At 25.5% G+C, this 26329-nt stretch overlaps 1 protein-coding gene and 1 long non-coding RNA gene across 4 annotated transcripts in view; one reads left to right on the forward strand and one right to left on the reverse strand.

The window, feature by feature from the left end:
- Positions 1-311: 311 nt before the first annotated feature.
- On the forward strand, positions 312-1016 carry LOC107450663 (uncharacterized). The gene is made up of 3 exons (XR_011637574.1): positions 312-396; positions 529-705; positions 798-1016. It is a non-coding gene; the product is annotated as an uncharacterized lncRNA (long non-coding RNA).
- Positions 1017-21912: 20896 nt separating this feature from the next.
- Positions 21913-26329, reverse strand: part of LOC107450661 (homeobox protein Hox-A5) — a 73097-nt gene continuing 68680 nt past the window's right edge. The window contains exons 3-4 of one of the 3 annotated variants that reach the window (XR_001584970.3): positions 24194-24306; positions 22122-22703 (exon numbers count right to left, since the gene is read on the reverse strand). Coding sequence is in view for 2 of the 3 variants with exons in the window: in XM_071184660.1 (XP_071040761.1) it covers positions 22672-22703 (32 nt within the window). In the remaining variant the exon portion in view is untranslated. Of the gene's footprint in view, positions 22704-23661; positions 24307-26329 lie in introns of those variants that run through there. The other 2 variants (XM_071184660.1, XM_016066508.3) reach the window with 2 other exon arrangements.

Below are 26329 nucleotides of genomic sequence, written 5' to 3' on the forward strand. Positions count from 1 at the left end.
TATTTCTTCTGTATATGGGTTCTGAACCATCTTAACCTATACGACTAAGTTTAATTATTTGAGTTTTATCTTTAGGTTTCGATTTATTTATTGAATTTAATTTTTGTAAATTAACTGTATATTTGAATGAATAAATTGTTTTTATTTATGAAATCAGACAAGTTATTTGTATGCTACAATTACATATTTCAATTAATAATTTATTTGCGTTTACTTATTAATTTTTATTTATAACATTAATGAGTTAATTTTTATTGCTTATTCTGATTACTTTCATTTGTTATTTTTATTTTTAAAGATTTTAAAACAATTTTTATCTTGTTTTTATAGTGTGATGATGGGACTGAATTTAATTTCAGTGAACCAGGTTTTGATTTTAACGAGTCAGATGATGAGGTAATCATTGTTTGTATTTTGTTTTTATCTTTGAGTTAAAAATATTATTTTTATTTATTAAATTTATTCAACATGTTTAAGTATTAAATTTATTCGCCATAATTATTCTTAATCAACAACTAGAATCTTTAGTTCTTAGGCGGTTTGCCTCAAGAATTTCTTGAAAGTGAAGACGTAATTGGGGAAACTACGCAAACTTTCTTCGAAGACGATGATTCATTAATGGGTGAAGTTACTCAGGGTTTTATAGAAGCTTCACAAGTTTTTCAGAATTTACCACTTTATAACCAAGTTGGTTCGGGATTTGAGGTAATAATTTTATTTTAGTATTTTAAATCTATTTTCAAATTGAAAATAACTCTCCCCCCTCCTAATATCATCTAATTTATTTTCATTATCAGTCTAAACCAGACCTTTCCAGTAGTGGTTCAGTATATGTTGAAGAATTACCGCCTCCTCCACAAATTGATGATGTAAGTTTTAACTGGAATTATTCTTTTTGCTTGTTTTACGCTTATTTATTATCTCAACTAAATACAGCTTCCACAACTCCCAATGGTTACTTTTATCACTATCTTAAAGTAATTATATTATGTTTCTTGTAGTACTGTCTTTTCCAGATTTTCGTGTTGTAAAGTCTACATTTAATTCTTTACTTATTATTATTTTTTTTTTTTTTTTTTGAATCCTGCGATAATCCTTAGCGCAGAAAGAGGTGGAAAATAGAGTGCATAGTGGAGGCGACCCACTTGAAAAAGCGTGCATAGTGAAGGCTATACCCACTTGAAAAAAAGCAGTGGAGGCTATATCCACTTAAAAAAAGCAGTGGAGGCTATACCAACTTAGAAAAAAGCAGTGGCGACGTCCACTTTAATAACCGCGAAGTGCACCAGGAGAAAAGTCCTCGTCCCACACTCTGGATGGTTCATAGAACCAACGGATTCTCCTATCTTCATGATTTAAAATTAATGTTAAAGTAATTTTATAGTAAATATTTATTGATCTAATTTAAAGTAATCATTTTAAAATCTTAAATTTAAAATCTTTAATTAAATATGTTTGCTTTTTGTAAAAAATATCCTAGTTTTGTAAAAATATCTCAAACTTTTTATTAACATTTTCTAATTTTCAGAAAATATTTCTTATTTTATGAAGATTTTCTATCTTTTAGTAAAATATTTTCGCTTTTTGTAGAAAATATCCTAGTTCTGTAAAAATATTTCAAATTTTTATTAACATTTTCCAATTTTCTGAAAATATTTCTTACTTTTATGAAGATTTTCTATCATTTAGTAAAATATTTTTGCTTTTTGTAAAAAATATCCTAGTTTTGTAAAAATATTTCAAACTTTTTATTAACATTTTCCAATTTTCAGAAAATGTTTTTATTTTTGTAAAAATATTTCTAACATTTCAGAAAATATTTCTTATTTTTATGAAAATTTTCTATCTTTTAGTAAAATATTTTTGCTTTTTGTAAAATATTTCTAGTTTTTCAAAGAAAGTTTTTTTATGTTTTCTAGTTTTTTTTTCTTCAGAAAATTCTATATATTGTTCTGAAACTTTTTTGAATTAATTATTAAAGGGTGTACTTTCTTACTGAATAGGTTAATAATAGGTAATATTGAATAGTTTAATAATAATAAGTCATTTATATCAACTATACATATATCAAAAAATAACTAAACTTCTAAAGTTTTAAGTATAGATGACACCATTAGAATATATATAAAATGATAACATTTATTTTATTAAAACCTTAAGTTTTTCCTCAGATCTCTGTACATTCACAGGATACTGGTTAACAAAAACCAAGCCCCCTACTCGTCGTCGGACTAAGCGTAGGAGGTTTTCGTGGTTTTCCTCTTCATATAACATGGGTACTCACAAAGTCCACTTCGAAGGCATGCATTGTCTCAAGATCTATGAGTTCCCTTGTCTTCTGGGTTCAAAAATGACAAGACTATATTGATAGCCGTAAATCCAAACGAAGATGATAAAATAAAATCTTATAAAATAATATTCATTGATTTAAAATTAATATGCCTTTAAGTCTAATACTTTTAATATTCACAGTAGACATACTTAATAAATACAATTTTTATTTTTAATATTAAATCAATTTATTTAAAATGTATTAATTAATATTGATTAGGTTAATAATAATGATTAAAGTCTATTATATCAACTATATTTATATTAAAAAATAACTAAAACACATATCTAACCAAGCATTCGTGGGTCAGTGGATATGATATCCAACTACTGACCCACGAAGGCTTTTTAATTGACGTGAGTTCGATCCTCAGCCTTAATTATATTTAATAAATAATATTAAAACAGATTTAAATATTAAAATAGATTTAAAGTTATTTTATTTCTAAAATACTCACTTAGATGGCGCCACTAGAGTAAAAGTATGATATCATTTTTTTATTGTGTAATAAGAGATGACGTCATAACTTCATAATATACAATATCTCCCCAAGTAACAAAGTCTCTAAGTGTTGCCATCCTTAAAAACTAATATTAAAAGTAATAAGTGTTGCCACCCTCAAAAAAACTAATAAATGAAAATAATATTTAAGAAACGAAACTAAATTAAAAACTGAAACCGAAACTAAAAATATATTAGGCTTAAGAAAAAAAAGAAATAAGCTCCCCATGACGTTGCAGACGAAGTTTCGATTTCAGACGGGGCAGAAATAAGCTCCGGTTGACTCTCTATGATGACGTCATTTCCGCCGCACCAACCCCGGCTTTAATATACTAATGATTCTCACTTTGCAAAAATTGATACAAATTTCGTTACGTTTCTTTCTTTATAGAATCGCCTTGAACTTCACGTGATTTAAATGAATTAAATACTTTTTTAAATTTCTCAATAATTATTTCCAAACATGTATTGGTATTTCCGAAAAATACGAAACCAATATTCAAGCAAAACTAGTTTTAAATGAATCTATTTAAGATCTATTTAAGTAATTATAAGTTTGTTCATTTTATTAAATGTGCAATTATTTATGTTTTAGTTTGATATCAGCAAATGGGAGCAGTAAATCTAACATATTGTTTCAAGATATGAAATCAGTAAAATTGATAAAGTGTTATCAAATTTCTTATCTATAAAGTAAAATATTTAATGGCTATGATCAGTACTAAAATTAATAAAGCTCATGGCAGTTTTCTTACAAAAGTTTACAGTGATCTCGTTCAGTTATATTGATACTCATATACTTTTATACCCTTACATGTTTGGAAATATGTAATTATTGAAAAATTTCAAGAGATATTTAATTATTTTCCGAAAATACTTTTATAGGTCTGGAAATAATTCAAGAAAATAAAAAGTTAATTTTTTCGAAAATGTGCAAAATCCAATTTGCTAAAAATAGCGTGAACGCTTCGGAAATTTTAAATTTTTTGCAAGGCGGGATTAATTTTGAACTTTTTTCTGGTAACTGAAAGAGCATGCGCCAAGCGATATGAATAATAACTGTGATAATATCCTTTATTTGAAATAATTCAACTTAAAATGAATATTAAGAATCTCCAAATCCATCTGATTTTAAGTAATCGATTTTTTTTAAATAAACTACATTTAGTTGAGAAGTAACTGCTAATAGGAAATTATGACGAAAATATGATGTTTCTTTTTGTATATAAGTAACGTTTGGTTTGTTCATTGATGTTTTTCACAATATTGAGTTGATGCATTATCGTCATTAAATAATGATAATATTTTTTTCTAAATGTAAGTTAAATTATGTGGCTGAATGCTTACATTTTATGTCTGTCATAATATAAATTTTATTTCAGAGGTTTGATTAATCTATCAATTTTTCTTACTTTTTCAAGAGTAAAATAATTATTAGATGTTGTTATAATATGATTAAATAAATTAATATAGGGGGCATTAAATGGTTTAAAGCAAATATTATTTTTTATGTTGTGGATATATTTATAAAAAGCAAGTAATGACTCACATGTGGTCAAGATATTAATGCAATAATAATGATTGAAATGTCGTCTATGTTGTTCTTCTCTTTTGTGAAGTTATGCAGCATTAAGACTCATTTTTAGTATTTGTTGCTATGGAGTTGAATTCAGATGGGGGCTGTTCATATAATTGACAATTAATTCATCGATACAATCACATAGCCGACAATTAAAATCACTGTCGCGATTGCTTTGCCATTAGCTCATTCCGACAGCTCATATCACTGATCCAATCACTATGCCATTAGCTCATTTCATGGATTGCTCATTTTGCTGACATGTTTATTTCCAAGGCCACCATTCAATTTTGATTTAAATTTTTGCCAAACTTAATTTATTTATTCTCCACGTTTTTTAATCTGGCAAACTTTTTGAAACTTTTTGATTTTTAATTAGTATTATTTTGGCGATAATCAAAATTGTGTTATTACATTACTTACTCAAAATTTTGGTTATTGCTGATGTTGCTATTTGGTTATTAGCAATGTGAAGATGTAATCCTTTCTTAATTAAAAAATAATATTTTTCTTGTGTCATTCTTGAAAATTGTATCACACACTTTCTTCTGAGTTGTAAATTTCAATAAAAATAGCAGTTAAGAACAAATGTTGATGCAGGAAAAATGAGGTCTAATTTTCAATGATAAAATGGTCATTAAATAAAATTTATAAGGCAAGTTAACACTGTGCAATTTTTAATTTTTTTTTTTTTAATAAATGCTTTTTCTTGTGTCCATCTGAAAAAAAGTATCTTACACTTTCTCTTCCATTGTACATTTTTCTAAAAAAGGGTAGATGAAGATAAGCGATCACTTTCGTCTAAACTGGTTTATTATACGACATGGTACAACAGATAATAAATAAAATTCTCAAGAACTTTTTGTGGGATAAATATTTTTTGCTCATATCAGTCTTTGAAACGGTTAATCTTTGAAACTATTGCTTTTCAATTGTAACTTATTTATAAAAATGTAAATCAAAAATAACTGTTGATTTTGCTATGAAAATAAAAAATTATAAAATAAAAATAAAATAAAAAATAACCAAATTTGCAGAGCCCCGGCTTAGAAATTTTGCTCTGTTTGCAATGCCGGATTACGGATTTTCAACTTTGTCGATAACATATGCATTCTTTATTTACATTGATGACATTTTTTTACTTAGATTTCTAATTTTTCATAATTATTTTATATGAATGAATTCCATTTACGCTCGATTTTATAATTCGTTTTATAGTTCTGACCATCAATACTAGACAGCGCCACTAGTGCCCTCTTTTCCACTTCTAAGATATGCTCTAGAGCTGCCCTCTACCTTTTGAAGATAGAAATAATTTTCAAGGAAGTTTCGAAGCAAGAGAAAAGTGTTTTTTAAAATATGATACATAATTGCTGTAGAAATTTAATATATCTGTAGTATTTCGCTTCATTAAACTTATTAATAGTTTTTCACAGCATTATTTAATGCAATATTATTTTTTTTAATGTATAAAAATGTCGAGAAAACTTACATGTTGGATAATATTTAGGTTCTATAGATTAAAAAAAATTAAACGAAGTTTCGACCTGGGAAATATTATTTTGACAAATATTTATTATAGCCATGTGAATGAAAATATTACTGAAATGAACATTGTGACAACTGCTTAAATTACAATTTCTCCCAAATTTTATTCAGTACACGTGAATGCTTGTCAGCCTATGTTGAAGAAACTCCTAAAGATGTACATAAATTGCATTTTAAAGATGTACATAAATCGCATTTTCTAAGTCAATTAAAAATATTTAAAAAAAATGAATTCCTTTGTATCATTTGTAATAGTTTCCTAGTTCGAGAATATTCTCTAAAGGATATTTTTGTAAGGAGATGTTTATAAAATTACGAGTATGATTATGAAATATTGATATCTTGCTTTTTTCTTATTAAGATTTTATACTGCTGTAATATTTTGAACAGATATATTTTTGCAATTTATTTCTTGAACTGTTATAGACCAAAATTAGGAAATTTTTTGGCTGGCAAGTGGCCAGCTGTAGCCTTTTTAACAGTGCCATTTTCTAATACTGAATAAATTTTATTTATCTTATTTTATTTATTTATTTATTTGTTACATGTGACCTTTTTTGTGTGTGACTACTTTTTTTTTACCACTTTAACTTTTTAAAACCCCTTCATAGCAACACGTGACCACTTTTTAAAAAATTTAAAATTTTAAATGATTAGAAAAAACTTTTGACGCTAATTGTGCTAGACCTATATTTTGATGCATTTCTTAATATGGTAAGCAGTACAAGATTCATTTTTAAAATGAAGGAGATAGAGCTTCATTAAAGTAATTATATGATTAAATTGTGTGAGCAAAGTAATTTTTAGAACATTATGAAATATTCATAATATTTTCATATTTATTAAATGAAAATAGTAATAAATGCATACGAGGTGCATTTCGCGGTAGAAAGTGGTGATCGAGAAAGGTGAAGGTGACTGGCAGACAATTTTTTTTTATCATTTGCTATATTTGGTCGATCGTTAATTTTGCACAACACGAACTGTTATGTATTAACAAGAAATGCAATTTTAAATAAAATACCTTTAACTCTAATCATGCATACATAAATTGAAATTAATATTTATTTGGCAGTAAAATTAATAATTCTCATGAATTTTAGAAATTTTTAATTGTTGGAGTCGGAGTTGATCTCTTTTTAAAGTTCGAAGTTAGACAGTTAGTTAAGAAGTAAGGTATGATATTTAGTCGGCCGTTAATTTTGTTTTCAAGAGTAAATGTTATGTAATAACATGAAATGTAATTTTAAATGAAATACCTTTATCTCTAATTATGAGTATATAAACTGAAATTAATATTTACTTGGCAATAAAATTAATAATTCTCGCGAATTTCATAAATTTTTAATCGTTGGAGTCGGAGTTGATCGTTAGTAAAGTCCGAAGTCAGAATCAAACATTTTAACTATATATTCTCTACATATCCGATTTAAATAATTAATCCTCAAAGTTTACTACTTAAGATAATCAGTTTTTTTTATAAATAGAAGCGTGTTAATTCTCAATTAAGTTTTTTATCCCTTTTTTTGGAGGGGGGGGGGAAGAAATGCTAAAGTAGTGCCATTAAATAACAATAAGAAGATTAATTTTGAAGAAGATTTTCTGACAATTTTCAGATCTTTAGCTTTGACACATCATTATGTAACATTGTATATTATTCTTTAAAAAAGTAGTAATTAAAAAGGAATCTTTTTTAGTAAACGATAAATAAGCGTTAAAATTTTAACACCACGAAACCTTCAAATCGAATTATCTTCTAACTGCATAAGTAAGGAATATTTTTTAGTGAACGATAAATAAGCGTTAAAATTTTAACACCACGAGACCTTCAAATCGAATTATCTTCTAGCTACATAAGTAAGGAATCTTTTTTAGTGAACGATAAATAAGCGTTAAAATTTTAACACCACGAAACCTTCAAATCGAGTTATCTTCTAGCTACATAAGTAAGGAATCTTTTTTAGTGAACGATAAATAAGCGTTAAAATTTTAACTCCACGAAACCTTCAAATCGAATTATCTTCTAGCTACATAAGTAAGGAATCTTTTTTAGTGAACGATAAATGAGCGTTAAAATTTTAACAGCACGAAACCTTCAAATCGAATTATCTTCTAGCTACATAAGTAAGGTCAAAAACATGTAAAAAATAATAATAATAAAATATGTAAAAAGTGTGTTCCGATAAACCAAGAGTAAACCCTGAAGTTTCAAATGTTGAAAAAATACTTTTGAAATATCAAATTGCAAATTAATTATAACGGGATTACACTGGATTAGGCAGTTAAAAAAGTAATCTTACCATTATTTATTGGTATTTAGGTTTTTTGAAAACTTTTATCCAGCATTTTAATCTTGAATTTACTCTTGGTTTACCTGGACACACTCTAAACTTTAAATTTTAAAAGCCAATTGAAGGGAAATAGAATTTGCTAGGAAAAGTATGGAGTCCTTTTACGATTAATAGCAATATTCAAATAGTTCAAATAGTTTCATTGGCCTAAAATTTATTTAGAAAACAAAATAATAGTTTAAAAAATGACTTTTACTGTTAATTTAAATTCAGGATTTTTTTTCATTAAACAGAAATTCTGAGAAAAGTTTGATGCATATTCGCATTATCAAAATTATTATAGATAAACTGACCTGCATTTCATTAATTATGGAACGATCCACTTATATCCTAATCAATTTCAATAGTTTTAGCATTTCATTAAAATATTTAGGTGCTAATATGTTTAGTGTTTGTGGTTCACTTGTATCCTAATCAATTTCAATAGTTTTAGCATTTCATTAAATTATTTAGGTGCTAATATGTTTAGTGTTTGTGGTAAAATAAATAAGCCACCTTTTAAAATAGTGTAGGAGAGAGTTTTTTTGAAAAATACCTCTACTAATCGATTTTTATCCTAGCAATAATTAGTATGTTTCTGTATATTATACTGTTATTTAATGGAAATTTCACCAATTTGTTTAAAAAGGTTTATGCATAAAGGCTACCGTTTTTAATTGCTAAGTTTATGTAACGTAAACAAAATTGACTTGCCATTGACTTCTTCCTGCTAGTTGAAAGATGATTTAATGAAAAGATCATTTTAATTAAATACCATAATATAATATAATGTAATATAATATAATGTAATATAATATAATGTAATATAATATAATATATAATATATTATATATCATATATTATATAATATAATGTAATAAATAATTTATGAAAATTATTATAATTATAACTTTCAACCTCAAGTAGTGCGCCATCTATTGCTGAAATGTTGTATAAACTGAACAGTCCTCTTTGGAGAGAGTGTGTCTTATCAAATGTAGTTATTATGCAGAATTTATTGCGAAGAATATTCATTTTAAATAAACTTATCATTTTTTAAGAAATATTGTTTCTATTCTACACAAAAAAAATTTTTTTTTTGGGGGGGGGGGTTATGCATGTGTTTCTTTTTCCTTTTTTTTCTTTCCACTTTCACTTTTTCAACCTTTTTTTAAAATCTTTTTCTTTGTTATAATTTATTTGTTCTAACTTATCTTCAGAAGTTGACTTCACAAAGTTAAATTTTTCTCTACTATTCTTTTTAGTTGGTTCTAGTGCTAGATAGTAATTATTCTACTGTTAACATCGTCTATAACAGCAACCACATACTTATAGGCCTAGATACAGATATCAAGAAACACTAGCAGCTATAATTTTAAAATCTTTAGTTCCGTCATTTATGTGTCAAGAATTAAAAATTGCTGAGTTTCGAAAAATGTCATAGACGAAGTAAAAATTATCATTTTTAATTTTATTTTTAAAGTTATTTATTTATTATGAAATAATCATTAAGTATCTTTAAGTATGAAATAATAATTTAATGAAGGAATGTCTTCAAAGCATCCTCAGAGATGTTTCTCAGACCATCGTGTAGCTTTAGAACGACGAAAATAAAAAACTATAATTTCAACTGCTGCATTCCGGATATGAACACAAGACCTTAACTCTTAGAAGATCCTTAACTTATTTATACACATAAAAAAAATTATTGCATTTTTTTAAATAAAACTTAAATTTTTCAGAAGATTTTTTTGTAAAATAATATTATAATAAATAATTTGAACTGTTATTTTATTCATTTATTTTTTAAGAACTATGTTTTTGAATAGGCCACCAAATGGCTTGCGTCATGGGCCTCAAGATGTGTAAATCAGTTCCTCCATTTAATCAAGTTTCTTTATATAGGGTAAGAAATTTAATAAAATATCTACGAGCTTTTTTCTTTTAAATAATATTATTCCTCTCTTTGCATAATATATAAATATTTCTGTAAGACAGAATTTATTAATTCATAACTGATCATCTACTCTGATGACCTTCGCATTTTAATCTAAGGTGCTGCCATCTAGTTTATTTCACAAACACTATATTTTGTATGTATAGTGCTGCTATCTATTTTATTAAATTTACTACATAAACTTCTCTCACCTGATTTCCCCTCTTTTTTTTTTTTGTGAGAATGCAAGAAAAGCAACAATGAAAAAAAAGTGTATTAAGTAAGCCAACTTATAATCTTTCGCTAAAATAAGATATATTGTGTTTTTTCATATTTGTAACAGCATTTTGCGAGAAAGATTAGAGTTATACAATTTTCTTCTGAAAAAACTAAAGTATGTAATAGATTATAGATCAATTGAAGAGAAGGATAGGTGACATTTCATGTTGTGTTTCTTAAAAATGAATTCTAGTTAGCGCAAAAAAGAATTTAAATAATTGAAAAATATTATGTATATTTCTTATCATACTAACAAAATACTGGTAAAAATTTTAACGAAGATATTAAAAGACATTCAAAGTTTTGAAGTTAGATATATTGTTGTATACCCCCTTCATTCACTTCAACTATAAACTTAGTATTTCCAGAAAAACTACAAGCAAACTTTTAGTGCTTACAAACTTTTACTGATTAGCTTCCTTTGTGTGCTTGATTAATTATAATAGTTTCCAAGCGCGAAAATATTCTATCGAAATTTATTACTCGCAAATTGTTTGTTACAAGGTTTTGCAGTATTATATATTTTATGTATTTGTAAATAATGTTTTTATATTTATGTATATTTTTTTAAAAACTTAAAGGAACCCATAGATCTTTTTGTAACGTTTTTTTTAAATTTATTTATTTATTTTCTTTTTCGTAAACTAAGCATTATGCTTAATTCACTTTATTAGATTAGGGTAATAGAGCTTAACAGTTTTTAAAATTATATAGATTTTTACCCCCGAAAATCTGAAGCAAGGACACTATGTGATTCGTGGTTTTGAGTAAATTAAAGCTATTCGCTTTTCAGTTTTTAAATTTCTTAAAATTTAATTTTATTAGATTTTAAACTACTGAAAACCGTTTTTGAACGATGCTACAATTTTTTTTTAACGTAAATTCAACAAAAACAAAGATATTTATAAGAAATCTATAAACAGATAAATGCATAATACTAAACTAACTTTGAAAAATGCTGATTTCAAAATTGTCTCTGTATAAATTTATCAGAAGAAATAGATATATAATCTAAATTACGGCAAGCATTACATCTCTCTTTAATATAGTGTGCGACAAGGTTATATAATTTGGTACTGTATTTCCCCACTATTATCGTAGTTGTGGTGTAGCAGTTTATTCAGACTAATATTTTTTAATAAATAAATGTACATAAAAATCCATAATCAGGTGGCCAGTAAATTAATGAAATATAAAATCATTTCATTGTTTATTTTCATTAAATTGCTAACCTGCTTCTTTTAAACTTTTTTTCTTCAATATTTTTATTAATTATTTTTAATCTTGTTTCTATTTGCATTTTCATAACTTTATTACCTTGTTTCTTGAAGCACTTTTTTATTCCTTATTTTTCTTTAGTTACAACTATTATAAACTTGAATTTTAAAAAAATTTATAAAAGACAACATTTTATAGTAAAATAAATGAATTCCTTTCATATCTTGTTTTTTTTTCAATTTGTTAACCGAAGAAGCTAATTTAAATTAAAATCATGGTGGTAAGGAGTTTGCAAGAGAAAAATTAAAGGATTTTAATGCAATGAAAAATTTTCACACCACTTAATAAAACAGTTTAGCTTTAGAAGAAAAAATTTGTTTGTGTCATGTGGTGATATTAATTTCGTTACAATCATGGATTTTGGAGAATGGAGCGAACAGAAGACGAAGCCTCCTAGTTGTACAATAAGCAAAAACGGTGGAACCCTCTTTGTTTTTTGCACTGCTAAATGCTGATTAATCACAGCCTAATTCTGTACCTTTACGAAAAATCCATTTATAGAGCTAACGTGAATATATAGAAATTCGAAGAGATCAATAAACATTAATAATTAAATTTCAAAAAATGAGAATTATAAATTCAGGATGATATTCTGCATACTTCTGAAAAAGCCATTGCCATAGCATAATTAAAATGTCTGATTTTTTTTTTGTTACAGTATATTTATTAAAAACATTGTTAAAGTAATTCGCATCTCCAAAATTTTCACTACTGTGCTACGTTGGGTAGTTTTATAGTTACGATCTAAGCCAGCAGATCGCAGCACAATAAAATCTCAGTTCATAGTTTTATTCACAGATGGCAGCATTCTAAATTTTCAGTAAAAAAATCGTTTAAAAAGAACAACTACAATTGATTTCAAAATAAAAACATCCGATATATTTTTTAAAAAAAAAAACTCAATATTAAGAAACTGTTAAAAAGTAGAGAATGTTAATTTATTGTGTTGCTTCATTAAAAAAGATCTTTTAAGTGGAAAAAGAATACATTTTAGAGTTACGCTTTACTGGTTTTAATTTTTTCCCTTTTTTTCCCCCTGTTTATTTCTTCAGATATTTTTCCTTTTTTATTTTTTTGGAAATGCTTCGGGTTTATTTTTAGCAACATATTCACGGAATAATAGGGAATTTTTTATTTAAAATTCTTCGAAAAATAATCTATTTAAGGAGTCTAAACGTAAAAAAATTTACCGACTTCGATTTGTAATTTAGGTACACTGGAAAAAAATTGTATTTTGTAGATTAAAAAACACATAAATATTTGTATTCATTACCTTAAAAGAGAAAAATTTTTCATGAGATTTTTTTTAAATTTTAAACATGGTTACTTCAATATCCACAAGAGAGAAAAATCTAGTATTATTTGGTTGGTTGTATTTACTACTGCTATTTTCGAAATCTTATTTGAAATAAAGAAGAAAAAAACTGTTTTATTAAATTATTGAATTAACAATTCTTAACTTCGAGAAAAGATAAACTATTAATAAATTAATAACCAATGACTTGACTGCATTATAAGAATGAGAGAAATATTGCTTGAGTTTATTGTGAATGATTTTCAAAACTTAACATGTTAAAATTAGTACTTTACGATACAATTAGTACAAATGATACAATTAGTACATTTTAATCTATAATTGAAAACGTTTTCGGATATTCAAAACAATATTTTTTTAAATAAGATTTTATGAGACAATTTATGAGTAATCGCATACAGATATGGTTAAAGTATTTGAAGATAAATGTAATATAATATAATCCTGATGCAGTTTATCTGTTCTTGCCATGTTTAAATGGAAATAAGTAAATTAAGTGATAAAGTTTAATGATTAGATTAAAATTCTAAGTAGGTTTAAAAGACTAGATGAACAAAAAACTGACAAAGGTAAATCTAAATAATTTGATTCGCTTTTTAAAGTTATATTCACGCACATGTTGTTAAGTACCAGATAAATATCTTATTACTCAGCCTTTATTTAACCATATTTGCATCGCATTAAAAAAATTTATGATTTCATTTTCATTTTAGTTTTAGGAGAATTTAAAGTAAAAAAGAATATCCCGTTACAGTTTTTATTATTATTACTATTCAGTTACTTAATTTTACGAATCTTTTTAAATTGTTACATTTATTTTCAATAGATGGCAGCATACCGATAATGTAAAGTTCAGAAATGTTTTTTTTTTTAATGTTTTAGAATTGATATTTTGTCTACTCGACCATCGATTTTCAATTGTCACTTTCTAAGAGAAAAATTTTTCATAAAATTCTTTTTACTCTAAAAGCTTTTTGCATAGCGCGAAACAAAAATGTTTGCATAGAAACAACAGGTTAAAAGCTTTTATAGTTGAAGAAAAGCCATTTCAAAGAAAATTTCTATCCTTCACATTGAAATGGGGTCGAAAAGAAAAGTTTTAAGATAAAATGGCTTACTTTCGAAATTCTTGAAATAACGCACATATATTTTTTAGGTACTAAAAAGAAAGTTACGAAGAGAAAAAAGACAAAAGAATTTTTTTAGTATTGGAAGGGGAGAAGTAAAACATTTTAAAACTTTTGACAATGCGTACACTCTTTTATTTGAAAATCATACGATGTTCACAGACTTGAGAAAGACAATTATAAAAGTAAATTGGTCCATTTTGTCAGATATATTCGTCTAATTTAAATCCTTCCTTTGTAATTATTGGCCTCTATAATTTATCGTACGCTGTCTTTTAAATATTAATTAGCGGTGATCTGATTTTTTTTTATAAAACTTTTTATGAATGTTAAAAAATATAGATTAAGGGTAGGTTACGGAGCACCTTCGTTTAAATAATTTTTTTTTGGAATCAATTTTTAGATCATATGTTCCATAGGTTCTTTGAATTAATTCTTAGATCATATGTTCTTGGAATTAATTCTCAGATCACACGCTCTTGAAATTAATTCTTAAGTCATATGTTCTTGGAATTAATTCTTAAAACACATGTTTTGGGAATTACTTCTCGGATCAAATGTTCTAGGACTTAATTCTTAGATCATATGTTCTTGGAATTAATTCTCAGATCACATGTTCTTGAAATTAATTCTTAAGTCATATGTTTTTGGAATTAATTCTTAAAACACATGTTTTGGGAATTACTTCTCTGATCAAGGACTTAATTCTTTGATCATATGTTTTTAGAATTAATTTTTAGATCATAAGTTTAAATTCATGTTAAAAGAAATTAATCAAATTTTTAAAAGCACTAGATCCTGATGGACTTTCAAAAGAATACGCTGTGAGCTCCAGGATGCATTTGACCTATGTTAACTTGATAAAGAAGGGAATACAAAAGGGCAGGACGCATTTGACCTACATAAACTGGTAACAGAACTCGGTATAGGTGTTCAGTAAAAGAGTACGGCGTAAGCTTCTAGGACGAATTTGGAAACATAGGCTGATAAAATAGTAAGTTATAAACGATCAGAATGCATTTCGCCTATATGCGGTGATTAAAAAAAAACATAGGGAAAGCGTTCAGAATGCATTAGGTCTTTATGAATTATGAATTGTTAAAAGAATACTTTGGAACCTTTCATGGCGCATTTGGCCTACATGGCTAATAAAAGAACACGATCTAAGCGTTCAAAATGCATAATATACTAATCCACAAAGGTTAATTTTGTGGGGTAGTTAAGGAATACGTTATAAGCATACAGAACACATTTGGCTTATATCAGCTGATAAAAAAATATATTATTTAGCGTCTAAGATGCATCGGTTTACATGGGTTGATATAAGAACAAGATGGAATCATTTAAAACGCCTTAAGTTTTGTGAACTGCTAAAAAAATACGTGACTAGGATGCATCCAGCCTACATAGAGTGATAAAAGAACACGATGCAAGTATTCAGAATGCATTTGACTTTAGCAGAATATTAAAATAATTTAATAATGAAATAATAAATTAGGGCCCATGTCCGAGAGTTCGTGGATTCGAACCCCGCCGTCTGAAGACTCCCCGTGTAGTAAAGTGACTGATGCACGTTAAATCTGTTGAGTCGCAAAAGTCCTCCATGTTCCCATAACAAATCAATTCCCCTGAGGGTACTGAATTGGAGATCGATCGTTTTCTGATTCAGGTCAAAATTATGATCTGTGGGTGAATGAATGGATGTATGAATGGGTCGCCCAATAAACGGGTGCGACGTATGGTGTGGCAGAAGTCGAATTCTTGGTCATAGATGGCGCCACTAGAAAACAAGTAGCAGGCATACGTCAACAACAACATTAAAATAATATGGTAAAACCGCTCAGATTGCATTTGGCTTATTAAGGTAGATAAAAGAATACGGTATAAACGTACGGGATGCATTGGCATAGCTGGTCTGATATAAGAACATGGTGAAAGCTTTCAGAATTCATTTGTTCCTTGTGGATTAATAAAAGTAAGCTCCCAGGATTCATTTGGCCTGTATAGGCTGGTGAAATAATACGATGTAAGGAGCAGGTGTCACTTGCCTTTTCTGGACTGGACTTTTGTAGACTATTAAAAGTATACGTTGTTAGAGCACGGGATGCATTAGGTCGTTGTGGACTTTTAAAATAATTCTCTAAAAGTGTCCAGTATGCGTTTAACTGCAAATTCCGATAAAAGAATGCAGTTTAAGCTTCCTAATTGCATCAAAGTGTCATAAATATTGCGTTAAAATATAGATTGGTATTAGGTTGCAACAGAAATTGCGCAGTGCGCAAAAAAAGCACTCTGAATGACTTTTGATTTAATGATTGGATTTTCACGTACTAGAACTAAAAATTAATGGTCGACGGGAGTGGCCTTAAACATGCAGATTAATTTGTGCAATCGAAGTTAAATAATCGTCTATTAGAACTCGTGGACTATTCGACTTACTTCGCTCAAATTTTGTATTTTACAATTTAAAATTTAATTCTTTGAAATGATGCAAAATTTTATATACTTCATAATTCAAAATGCTTTCGATCATTATTAAAATTGAATAATTAAACATAACAAATAATTATTAAAAATTATTTTTTGCATGGTATTATCTTTAGAAAAATGAATTTCATAATTGTGTGTAAAAACTTTTCAATTCACTTAAAAAGTTCTCGAGATGCAGTGAAATACGCAGATAGTAAAATTAACAGTAAAGAATCCAAACTTTGAGCAGATTTCCTGATCAAACTTTTGGGACCATATTTCCCAAATTGCGTCTGCCCCTCCATATAACTTAAAACACCGTCTGTATAAATTAATTGGCATGTTTGAAGTGACCCCTGTAAACCTTTAAAATAGAGTCCTAGTCCTTAAAAATCCTATCATTAGGGGATCAAAACTTGCTCAAGCAAGTAATTTATTTATTTATTTATTTTTATTTTTTGGGCACTTAGAATCATTAAGGCAAATGCACATGATCCCTTTTTTTAAAAAATATCTTGTATTTGTTTTTATCAATATGAAAGAATAAGTTTTTTTTAATTCAATATAAATCTAATAAAGAAATTACCGGTTTATTTGATTGTTCATAATATTTTTTAAACAAGTTTACTTACAAGAAATGATTGACTTGGATATGTTTAATATAACTATTAATGTGTTTAACGAAGTTCAATTACAAAAGATTTACCGTCTTATTTGCAGTCAGTAGTTTTAAAAAAGTTAAGTCATGAATGATATTTAGTTATTATTGCTTATTTTACAGAAGTTGAGTAAGGAAAAGCAAATCGGCTTATTTATTGTTAATAATTTGAAGAAATTGACTTACTAAAGCTTATCCGCATTTGAAAAAATATTAATGAGTATGAAACATTAGAATTATAACGGCTTCACTAACTTATGGCATGACAATAAATAAATTTAAAGAGATAAATTATAATGAGTTAACTGGCTTATTTAATTGTTTTGAGTAATTTTGTTTAAATTGACTTATGAAAGATTAGCTAGCTTATTTAACTTCTGTTAATAATTTTGAAACTTCCATTGTAATGAAACAAATGGCTTACTTATTCAATAATGATTTTAAAACGAAAGAATTATGCAGGGTTAAACAGCTTATTTAATTAAGAAATTTGTAGAATTTATTAGGATTATTTATTACTATTATAAATTTATGTAAGTTAAGATGTGTAAGGTTGACTGGCTTCTCAAATTGCTATTAATAATTAATAATAACCAATTAATATATTGAGCGTAGCATTATTAATTTTTCTTTCTAAAATTAAGAAAACTCGTGTATGCATTTGCAAACACGATGTGTCCATTTGTATGTGTCCATTTGCAAACAACGTTTTCTTTTTTTTCTTTTTTATTTTTTTTGAATTATTTTTTTTTAGTTATAATATTTTGTTATACATTGTAAAAAATCCCGGTTCAAATTAGGGTCAAGGTAAAAAGTAACTGGCACCCAAACCGCAAACATCCGTAAAATCCATTTCACCGTAAAATTTTATACCGCAATTTTCACAGTAATATATACTTAATTACCGTGATTCAGTAATTTCGTAAATATTTATGTAAAAATTACGGTATGTCAGATTTTTTGCTCCTTAAAATTTTACGTTAAAAACGGATGTTACAGTAAACAGTGATAGTAATTTGATACAAGATTTTTTACAGTGTAGTTACTTTAATTGTGTGATATTAATGTGTGCAGTATGTAAATATTATGTTTTATTGAAGATAATATATGTGTATCGTTATTATGATATATTGTTATTATTATTTACATGGTGCAAATGTAAATAAAAAGATGTAAATGAAAAAAGACAAATATTTTTCAATTTTTCTACTTTATTGTTCACCATCAAGTTTCTAGATCATATTACATAATGTCCACGAAACTACAGGACTTTGGAACTTTGTGGGAGGTCCCTTTCAAACAAAACAAGTAATAGATTTACAATATTTACACGAAAGGTGATGATGCGGTTCACAATAAACGGGGTCAACCGCAAATGAAGGGACTCTACACGACACTAAGAACATCTACAATGACAGAACACTATAGAACAGGATCAAACATGTTTCACAAAATGTCACGTCTACATGCTGAAAGAAAACATTATGAGATTCAATAGATTTCCAGTACAATTTAACACAGCGTGTGTCAGTGAGATTTTATTCGTTTAGAAGGGAGGTTCTTTCAATGATATTCTCTTTTGTTTGATGATGATGATGAATCATTCATGATTTTTTTTACATTAAGTGAAAGTAGTTGAAAAATGAAGGTTCTTTTCTGCAAGAATCGGTAATTTATAATGTATATAATTTGAATGTATTTGTTTGAAAAATATTAAAAACAATATTTAATCAACATTATTCAGGAAATTTGATGAATAGTAAACAAAAAAGTTGTTCAAATTCTTGAAACATCATATTTAACACGTGATTTCAAATAAAAAAAATTTGAAAACGAATACAATGAGCTGAAAACTCCCTTCTTTAAAAAATAAAATAAATAAAAATAATAAATACTGATAATCTTAAAATATTTAGTATAATTTTATCAACTCTTATGATTATTCACTCCAAAATAAATATTTTTCAGACCAAGCAAAATTTTTTGAATAAAGATTATTTTGCGAAATAAGTTTTTTCCAATAAAATCAATGCTTGTTTTAAATGAACAATTGCTTTCCAATTTTTACAACAATTATAACTTCTTGGAACTAATGAATTCTCCTGGTGTAATGAAACTCTTTCAATTCAAATTCAAATATTTTAAAAAATATTTTAAAATTTCTAAGCATGTTTAATGCTCATTAAATTAAATAAAAGAAGCTAATACAAGCTGTTTCAACTCGAATTGAAGATAAAATTCAAATTTTTGTCTTTCTTAAACTAAAATAAACTATGGAATTTAATTTTAAAGAAGTAAGTAAAAACTGAAGTCTTTAACTTGATATGCAAAAAACTTAATTTGGAGAATGATCATAATTATTACAGAGTTAATAAACCCTTAATTAATTTTGCAATAATTTAAATTTGCATCAGTTTTGTCACATTAATTGACTCTCATTTATGACATTTTATTAGTTGCTCATAAAACATCGATTCAAAATAATCACTCCAAAAAATTATTGTAATTATTGATATGATTTAATCGACAACAAGTTTAAGTGTAATTTGTTTTTGTTCTCTTCTAAACAACAAATGTGTAATTTTGATGCTTATGATTTGTAGCTTACAAAAATATTTTGCTTTATGTGTTTCTCTAATCAACAAAACTACGTTTTTAAAGTAAAAATTACGGGAATTTAACAATAACTTTAATAAGTTTTAACTTCATGTATAAAAATAAAACTAAATATCTTCAGACAAATTTTGATGATAGATTTTAATCAATAATATTTGATGTCAATCCAATTAGAACACTGATACTCGAATATTACAAATTTAAAGCACCACCCCTGCATAAACATGTTGAACATGTAACGAAACAATGTTATTCCGAACAAATAATATATTTACATAAACCGGTATAAAATATTGCACATGTAGATTAAAATGCGTGTTTGAAAATAATGATGCCTGCACTGCATTATTGTGCATAACAAATGATTTGGTTTCTTAGTTTGAAAAAAATAAGACTTATTCTAACAAAGAATGATAACAACAAAATAAACTGCAAATTTTGTTATCTTTAGTTTTATAATCTAAGTATGTAAGTTTTAAAATCTAAGTATGTGCCTGTAAAAAAAATGAAGGAAATGTTTTTACTTTTAATAATGGAATAAGTATACTAGATCTGAAGTTTTACAGAGGTTAAAATTATACAAATGTTTATTTGCGATTTAATTTTGTAATATTATTTGTTTTCTTTTGAAAAAAATAATATATCACCAATTCAAGGGAATAATAAAAAATTATTTCCATAAAATCAATCAGCTTCTTTTTTTTACCATATAAAATTAACATTTTTAATAACGAGTAACTTTAAGAACATGAAAAAATAAAGTTTAACAATTTGAAAAAAAGAGAATTTTTAGATTATAATCAACAGTTTTTCTTAATTAATCAATATTTACATATCATTCAAATTCAACCAACAGTAAATGTAACAACGAACATTTATTAATTAATAATTTTATTCATGAGATATGTTGGAAGTTGTTTGACAATTTATTTATGAAAAGAAAATTTAATATTAACCGATAAATAATAATAAATAAATATTTAAAAAAAAGACAGTTTTTTTATGATAGAATCTCAACTTAAGAAATACTCTGTTTTAATAATTAAAAACAAAAAATTAGTAAAAGAAGAAAAAGGAAAATATCATAATGAAAAAGAAAAAAAGTAAATGCTGGAAAACAGCATGCTGCAAAATTTTGACTGTATTTCTGTTTAATAAACATTAATAAAACGTAAAATTACTTCACATTAAAAATTTGAAGAAAATATTTAAAATTATGTTGAAAATGCTAGAATGTATAGAAATTTATTTCTTAACGAACCTTGTTCACATTTACAAATTATTGTAAATTATTAGAAATTAAAAGTTTCTGTTATATTTGTTTTATAGTATAGAATAAAGTTGCTGCCTTAAGCTATTTTTGAAATAAGAAATAGAATCCATATAATTTGGAATCTAAAATATTAGTCCTTAAAATATTTTTATAAAAGTTTTTGAAGTAGCAATAAAAAATGTCAAAATACAACATGGAAAAAATATTGTCATCAAACAGGAAAATAATTTTCAATTTTTAAAGGGCATATCAGTCGTAGTAAAATGATTTGCTCAAAATTATGCATTACAAATTTAGAGGGTATGATATTACATGTTATCACATACACATACAAACAAAATTACAACTTTGGCGTTAACAATAACACTGTACATAAATAAATATATCCCAATAATAAGCATGTTGTTTTTTTTATTATTAAAAAATAAACATATGATTTCTTATATTTTATTTAGTTAAATTGATTTCAAAGTATTTATACATTATCAGAGATTATTTGATTGATATTTATTAATTTTATTGAAAACATTCAAATAAAAAATTTACATTAAGTGAAAAATGTCATTTTTTTAAAAGAAATTTATTATTTAATTTTTCGTCCTTAATTATTTGATAAAAATAATTGCAACAATGTAATAGTCTAAGAATAAGAAATTTAAGTGCTTCTGGTGTTTTTTAGTTTGTTTTTTTTTTTTAATTTATTTTATTATTGGTGATAAAATAATTAAGAACAATGTTTTAATACAATTAAAATAATTGTGTTTTATTTATAATGATTATTATTAAATTACAAATTTATTAATATTGATTATCGTTAATTTATTTCATCGATAAAAAATAATAGGAACAATGAAATAATCAATGAATAAAAATGTTTTTTAGTACTTTTTAGCAATTTTTTTTTTCATTTACTTTTTCTTTACTTCTATTTACTTACTTGATAAAAGAAAAAAAAATTAAACAATGCTCATCATTGGGATTTTACCAGGACTAATCAAAGTTCTATATGAAATAATAATACAATTTTTTTACAACACTGACACATCAGCGTTCATTTCAGATAAATTAATCAAAACTGTTTCGAAAAGGAAACATTTCCGGATAATTGAATTTTATCCGGTGGAGTATTTTCACACTAAATATTTTCTACACAAGTAGGAATACATTTATACATTATTTAAATTTGAGTTCATTTTTTGTACAAGTAAACATCCCTTTTAAAGTTTGCACAGGAACAAGTGAAAGTTCTTCACAGTCTTAAAGATTCAGAAACTGAATCTTTATTATTATTGTTATTATTTTTTTTATATATAGAAATGAGTGAGCACATTTAAATAGTCTGTCTTTCATAGGATTGCTTGCGCTGTATAGTATTTCAATGAATATGATTATCGTAAAATTTCACTTTTGAATTCAAGTTTTCATCACTATTACCAAAACTTTTGTTCTATCATGCATACATCTGCAATAGAAATTTAACTACTTTGAAAAATATGTTACATAAATTAAACGAGCAATGTATATTGCAAGTATACAGTGAAACATCCGTTACCCAACAATAAACAATCCGCTATTGCAAAACATTCATTAGATAGGATTTTCAGTTAGGAAATTAGGAGTCAAGAAATTTAAGAAAATAAATTATGAAGAAATAAGTATATTATATATAGTGAATCTTCATTATTTTCGAAACTTGAAATAGATATTGTTGAAATTTGAATTTAATTTTTCGTATTCATAGAAAGTTGCAGTGATTTTAATTTATAACTCAGTCCTTGTGGAAAGTTGAATTGAGTATTCAATATTGTGAATTTGTAAATAAATATTAAAGCTAAAACTGGGGGTAGTTATCGAAAATATCTTGTTATAGTATCAAGTTATGGAAGAATTATAGATTTGATAAATATCTTACAACAATAGAAAACTGTTTTATATGCTGCAGTATGCATTTATATAAAATTTAAAACTGCAGTAAACATATGCACTTCACAATGCACAAATTGCTTTATTTATTTATTTAAAATGGAAAAATAAGACTTAATTTAGATGCAAAACAAGTTTGGATCAGATAATATATTAAGTAGTTCATTTAGTTGTTTAATGGACGCTTCTCTGTATAAAATAATGACAATAAATTTGACATACAGTAATTAAAAATTTCAACCACAGAAAAGATTTTTTAAAAAAAGGAGGAAAACATGCCTGTTTTAGTGATTTGAAATAATGTTGTTAAAAACATTGCTTAAAGCTTCAAACTTTGTGTAAATATTTTCTTAATTTTCCTAAAATAATTTTGCTAAAACCCATGATTATTTTATTTAAAAGGAATTCCAAAACTGAACTATTTTACTGAAACACCATATTCATGTTATAAGTATAATCGAATAATAAGAAAAAATCTTCGAAAAGAACAATTTTCCTTTCTTTACAATTAGTAATAGGATGAGAATTTTCTTGAAAAGAAACAGTATAAATATCAACGTTGATTCTATTGTAATTTGAGCAGTGTCGAATTTTTATCAGTCTGTATTTAGTAATAAACATCACTGTTAAATCTTTACTATGGTTTTCAAATTACGTTACAAAAATATAAATTTACTCCTTAAAAGTTTTCAAATTATATAAAGTATTTCCAGATTAAAAAATCTTTCAATTAATTTCAATTTTCAGTATTTTTCAATTTTGAAAAACCTTTCAGTAATGTTGATCTATACTTTCAATTCTGAAAATTCTACTAGTATTTTCAGTTTGAAATTATTTTTAGTTGCAATCAATTTTTAATTAATTTTTCAGTGACTTTTCATGACACATACATAAACAATACAAAAATACATACAATTTTTGTAGGAATGCCCTGAGAAACTTATTTTTAGTTTCTATTGAAAACAAAGAGAACAAATACAGAGGGATCGTGGACAAATCTAAAAATGTAAAGTATGTGACCGCACGCACCAGACTAAATGAAAGACATGCACAGACATGTTGTTTTTGCTTTAATTTTTCAATTAAAGCAAATGAAATGCCTACTAAAATCTTCTTCGCTTCTATTACAGGCTTTTAACACACTATAAAAGAAAAGAAAATAAGGAAAATAAGTATTTGAAAAATAAAATATTATGTTAATTTTGCTTTCTATGTAAGCAAATTTGAATGATTATTTTAAAATTTGCTCAAAAAGAATGAAATTACAAATTAATAATATTAAATGTGCCATTTTATGATTTAAAATTTTAAAAATGAAAGATTTATCTGCATAAAAATTCTAATTTTATTTACTTAACACAGAAATTATAAAACATAAAAATTATTTGCTTAACACAAAAATTATCTATTTAGAAATTGCATGATAATAGAAATAAAAGAAATATTATTATAGAAGGTGCTTTTTAATCTTAAGTACTTTTCACAAAATGTGCTTAGTTTTTTCTTTTTTGCTTTTTTTCGCTGAAAAATAAAAATGAAAACATGAAAATGCTAATATTATTCTCAATTTATTTTTAGAATTTTTTGAAAATATATTTTTCCTATACTATAATTATATTCGATTACGATAAATATTTCGTTAAAAATAAGCTGATGAAAAATTGGTAAAGAAGTACTCATAAGATTAATAAAACTGTTGACGATAGTAAACCTCCCCAACAGTTAAATTAAAAAGATAAAAACGTGTATTAAATTAAAAATTTTATCAACTGAATAGTTGATAAAAATATAAAATGCATTTAAATATTATTTAAAAAATTATAAACATTTTTTTTATTATTTCATAATGATAAAAATTGCTTAATATAGGAATGGAATTTATTAAAATAAAATAATAATATTAAGTGAAACAATCATACACTCTTTTGATAAATTTAATTGCTGAACTTCTTTGTGTTTAGAAAGTTCAACAGTATATTTATAATTTGAATAATAGATACAATTGTATTTATTTATTATCTCGAATATTATTTTTTATTCATAATTTCTTTCTATTCTAAAATAGTATAATTTAATAAAAAGTACCGCAACTAAATGAAAATTAAGAAATAAATTAAAAATAATATTTTAAATTGAAAATAATTTAAATAATATGAAACAAAAATAAATAAAACTAAATAAGTAACAATTTTTTCTAAGAAGCAACACAATAAATTATTTAATAAATAGTAAATAACGAATAAATTCCATATTTGAATTTTAAATAATAATTTGTCAAAAACATTTTATAATAAAATCAAATATAATAAAATCAAATATAATAAAAATGCAATATAATGACCTATAGTGTAGATTAGTAAATATTTTAACATTGCCAATTATGGTAATTATGTATAAAAGGATATGATGCGTATGGTCATATACATAATACTTAATAGATATGCAGGAAGGAAATAACCATAATACTGAAATTTAATGAATATACTAAATTGTATTAAATATTTAATGAATTATAAATTATAAATATTTTGTCTTAAGTATTGCAAAATAATGTTTAAGCACAGTACTAATGCAATATATAAATAATGCTATGTTATTAATGGTAGCATTGTTATTAATCATAAAAACTGATCAAGAGATATAATTCGTAAATACCTATAAATATTCATTTAAGGAATAACCAAAACATTGACTATATAAGAAAAATATTTGACCAGTAATATTCGATAAATGAAGTGGAATAAACCGAAGCATTTTTGATATCGGGTGCAATTTGGCAGCTTTTCTGGGTTTTTAAAACATAAATTTTTTAAGCCAGGGAATAAAACACTTGCCTAAGAAGTCTATTGTTTCTTTATTCTTTTGTTCCAAATTATGTTAGAATTTTAAGAACCATAGTTTAATATTTGATAAATGAAGTGAAATAAGCAGGAATTTTTGTAGTAAAACTTAGAAAGTTAGTCAGATTTTAAGATCATGAATTTTTAGAACCTAGTGCAATTTCGCAACTTCGATAAGTTTTTAAAAACTGAAAGTTCCTAACTAATAAAATAGACAAAACCTTTTTCTCCTCAATAAAGAAACAGTTGTTTCTGTGTTTTGATTAGCAATTAGTCGGCTTGTCAAAAGCCATAGTTTTAAAACTTGATCAATTTTGCCCGTATT

Source organism: Parasteatoda tepidariorum, chromosome 8 (genome assembly GCF_043381705.1).
Source record: "Parasteatoda tepidariorum isolate YZ-2023 chromosome 8, CAS_Ptep_4.0, whole genome shotgun sequence".
Classification (NCBI taxonomy): domain Eukaryota; kingdom Metazoa; phylum Arthropoda; class Arachnida; order Araneae; family Theridiidae; genus Parasteatoda; species Parasteatoda tepidariorum.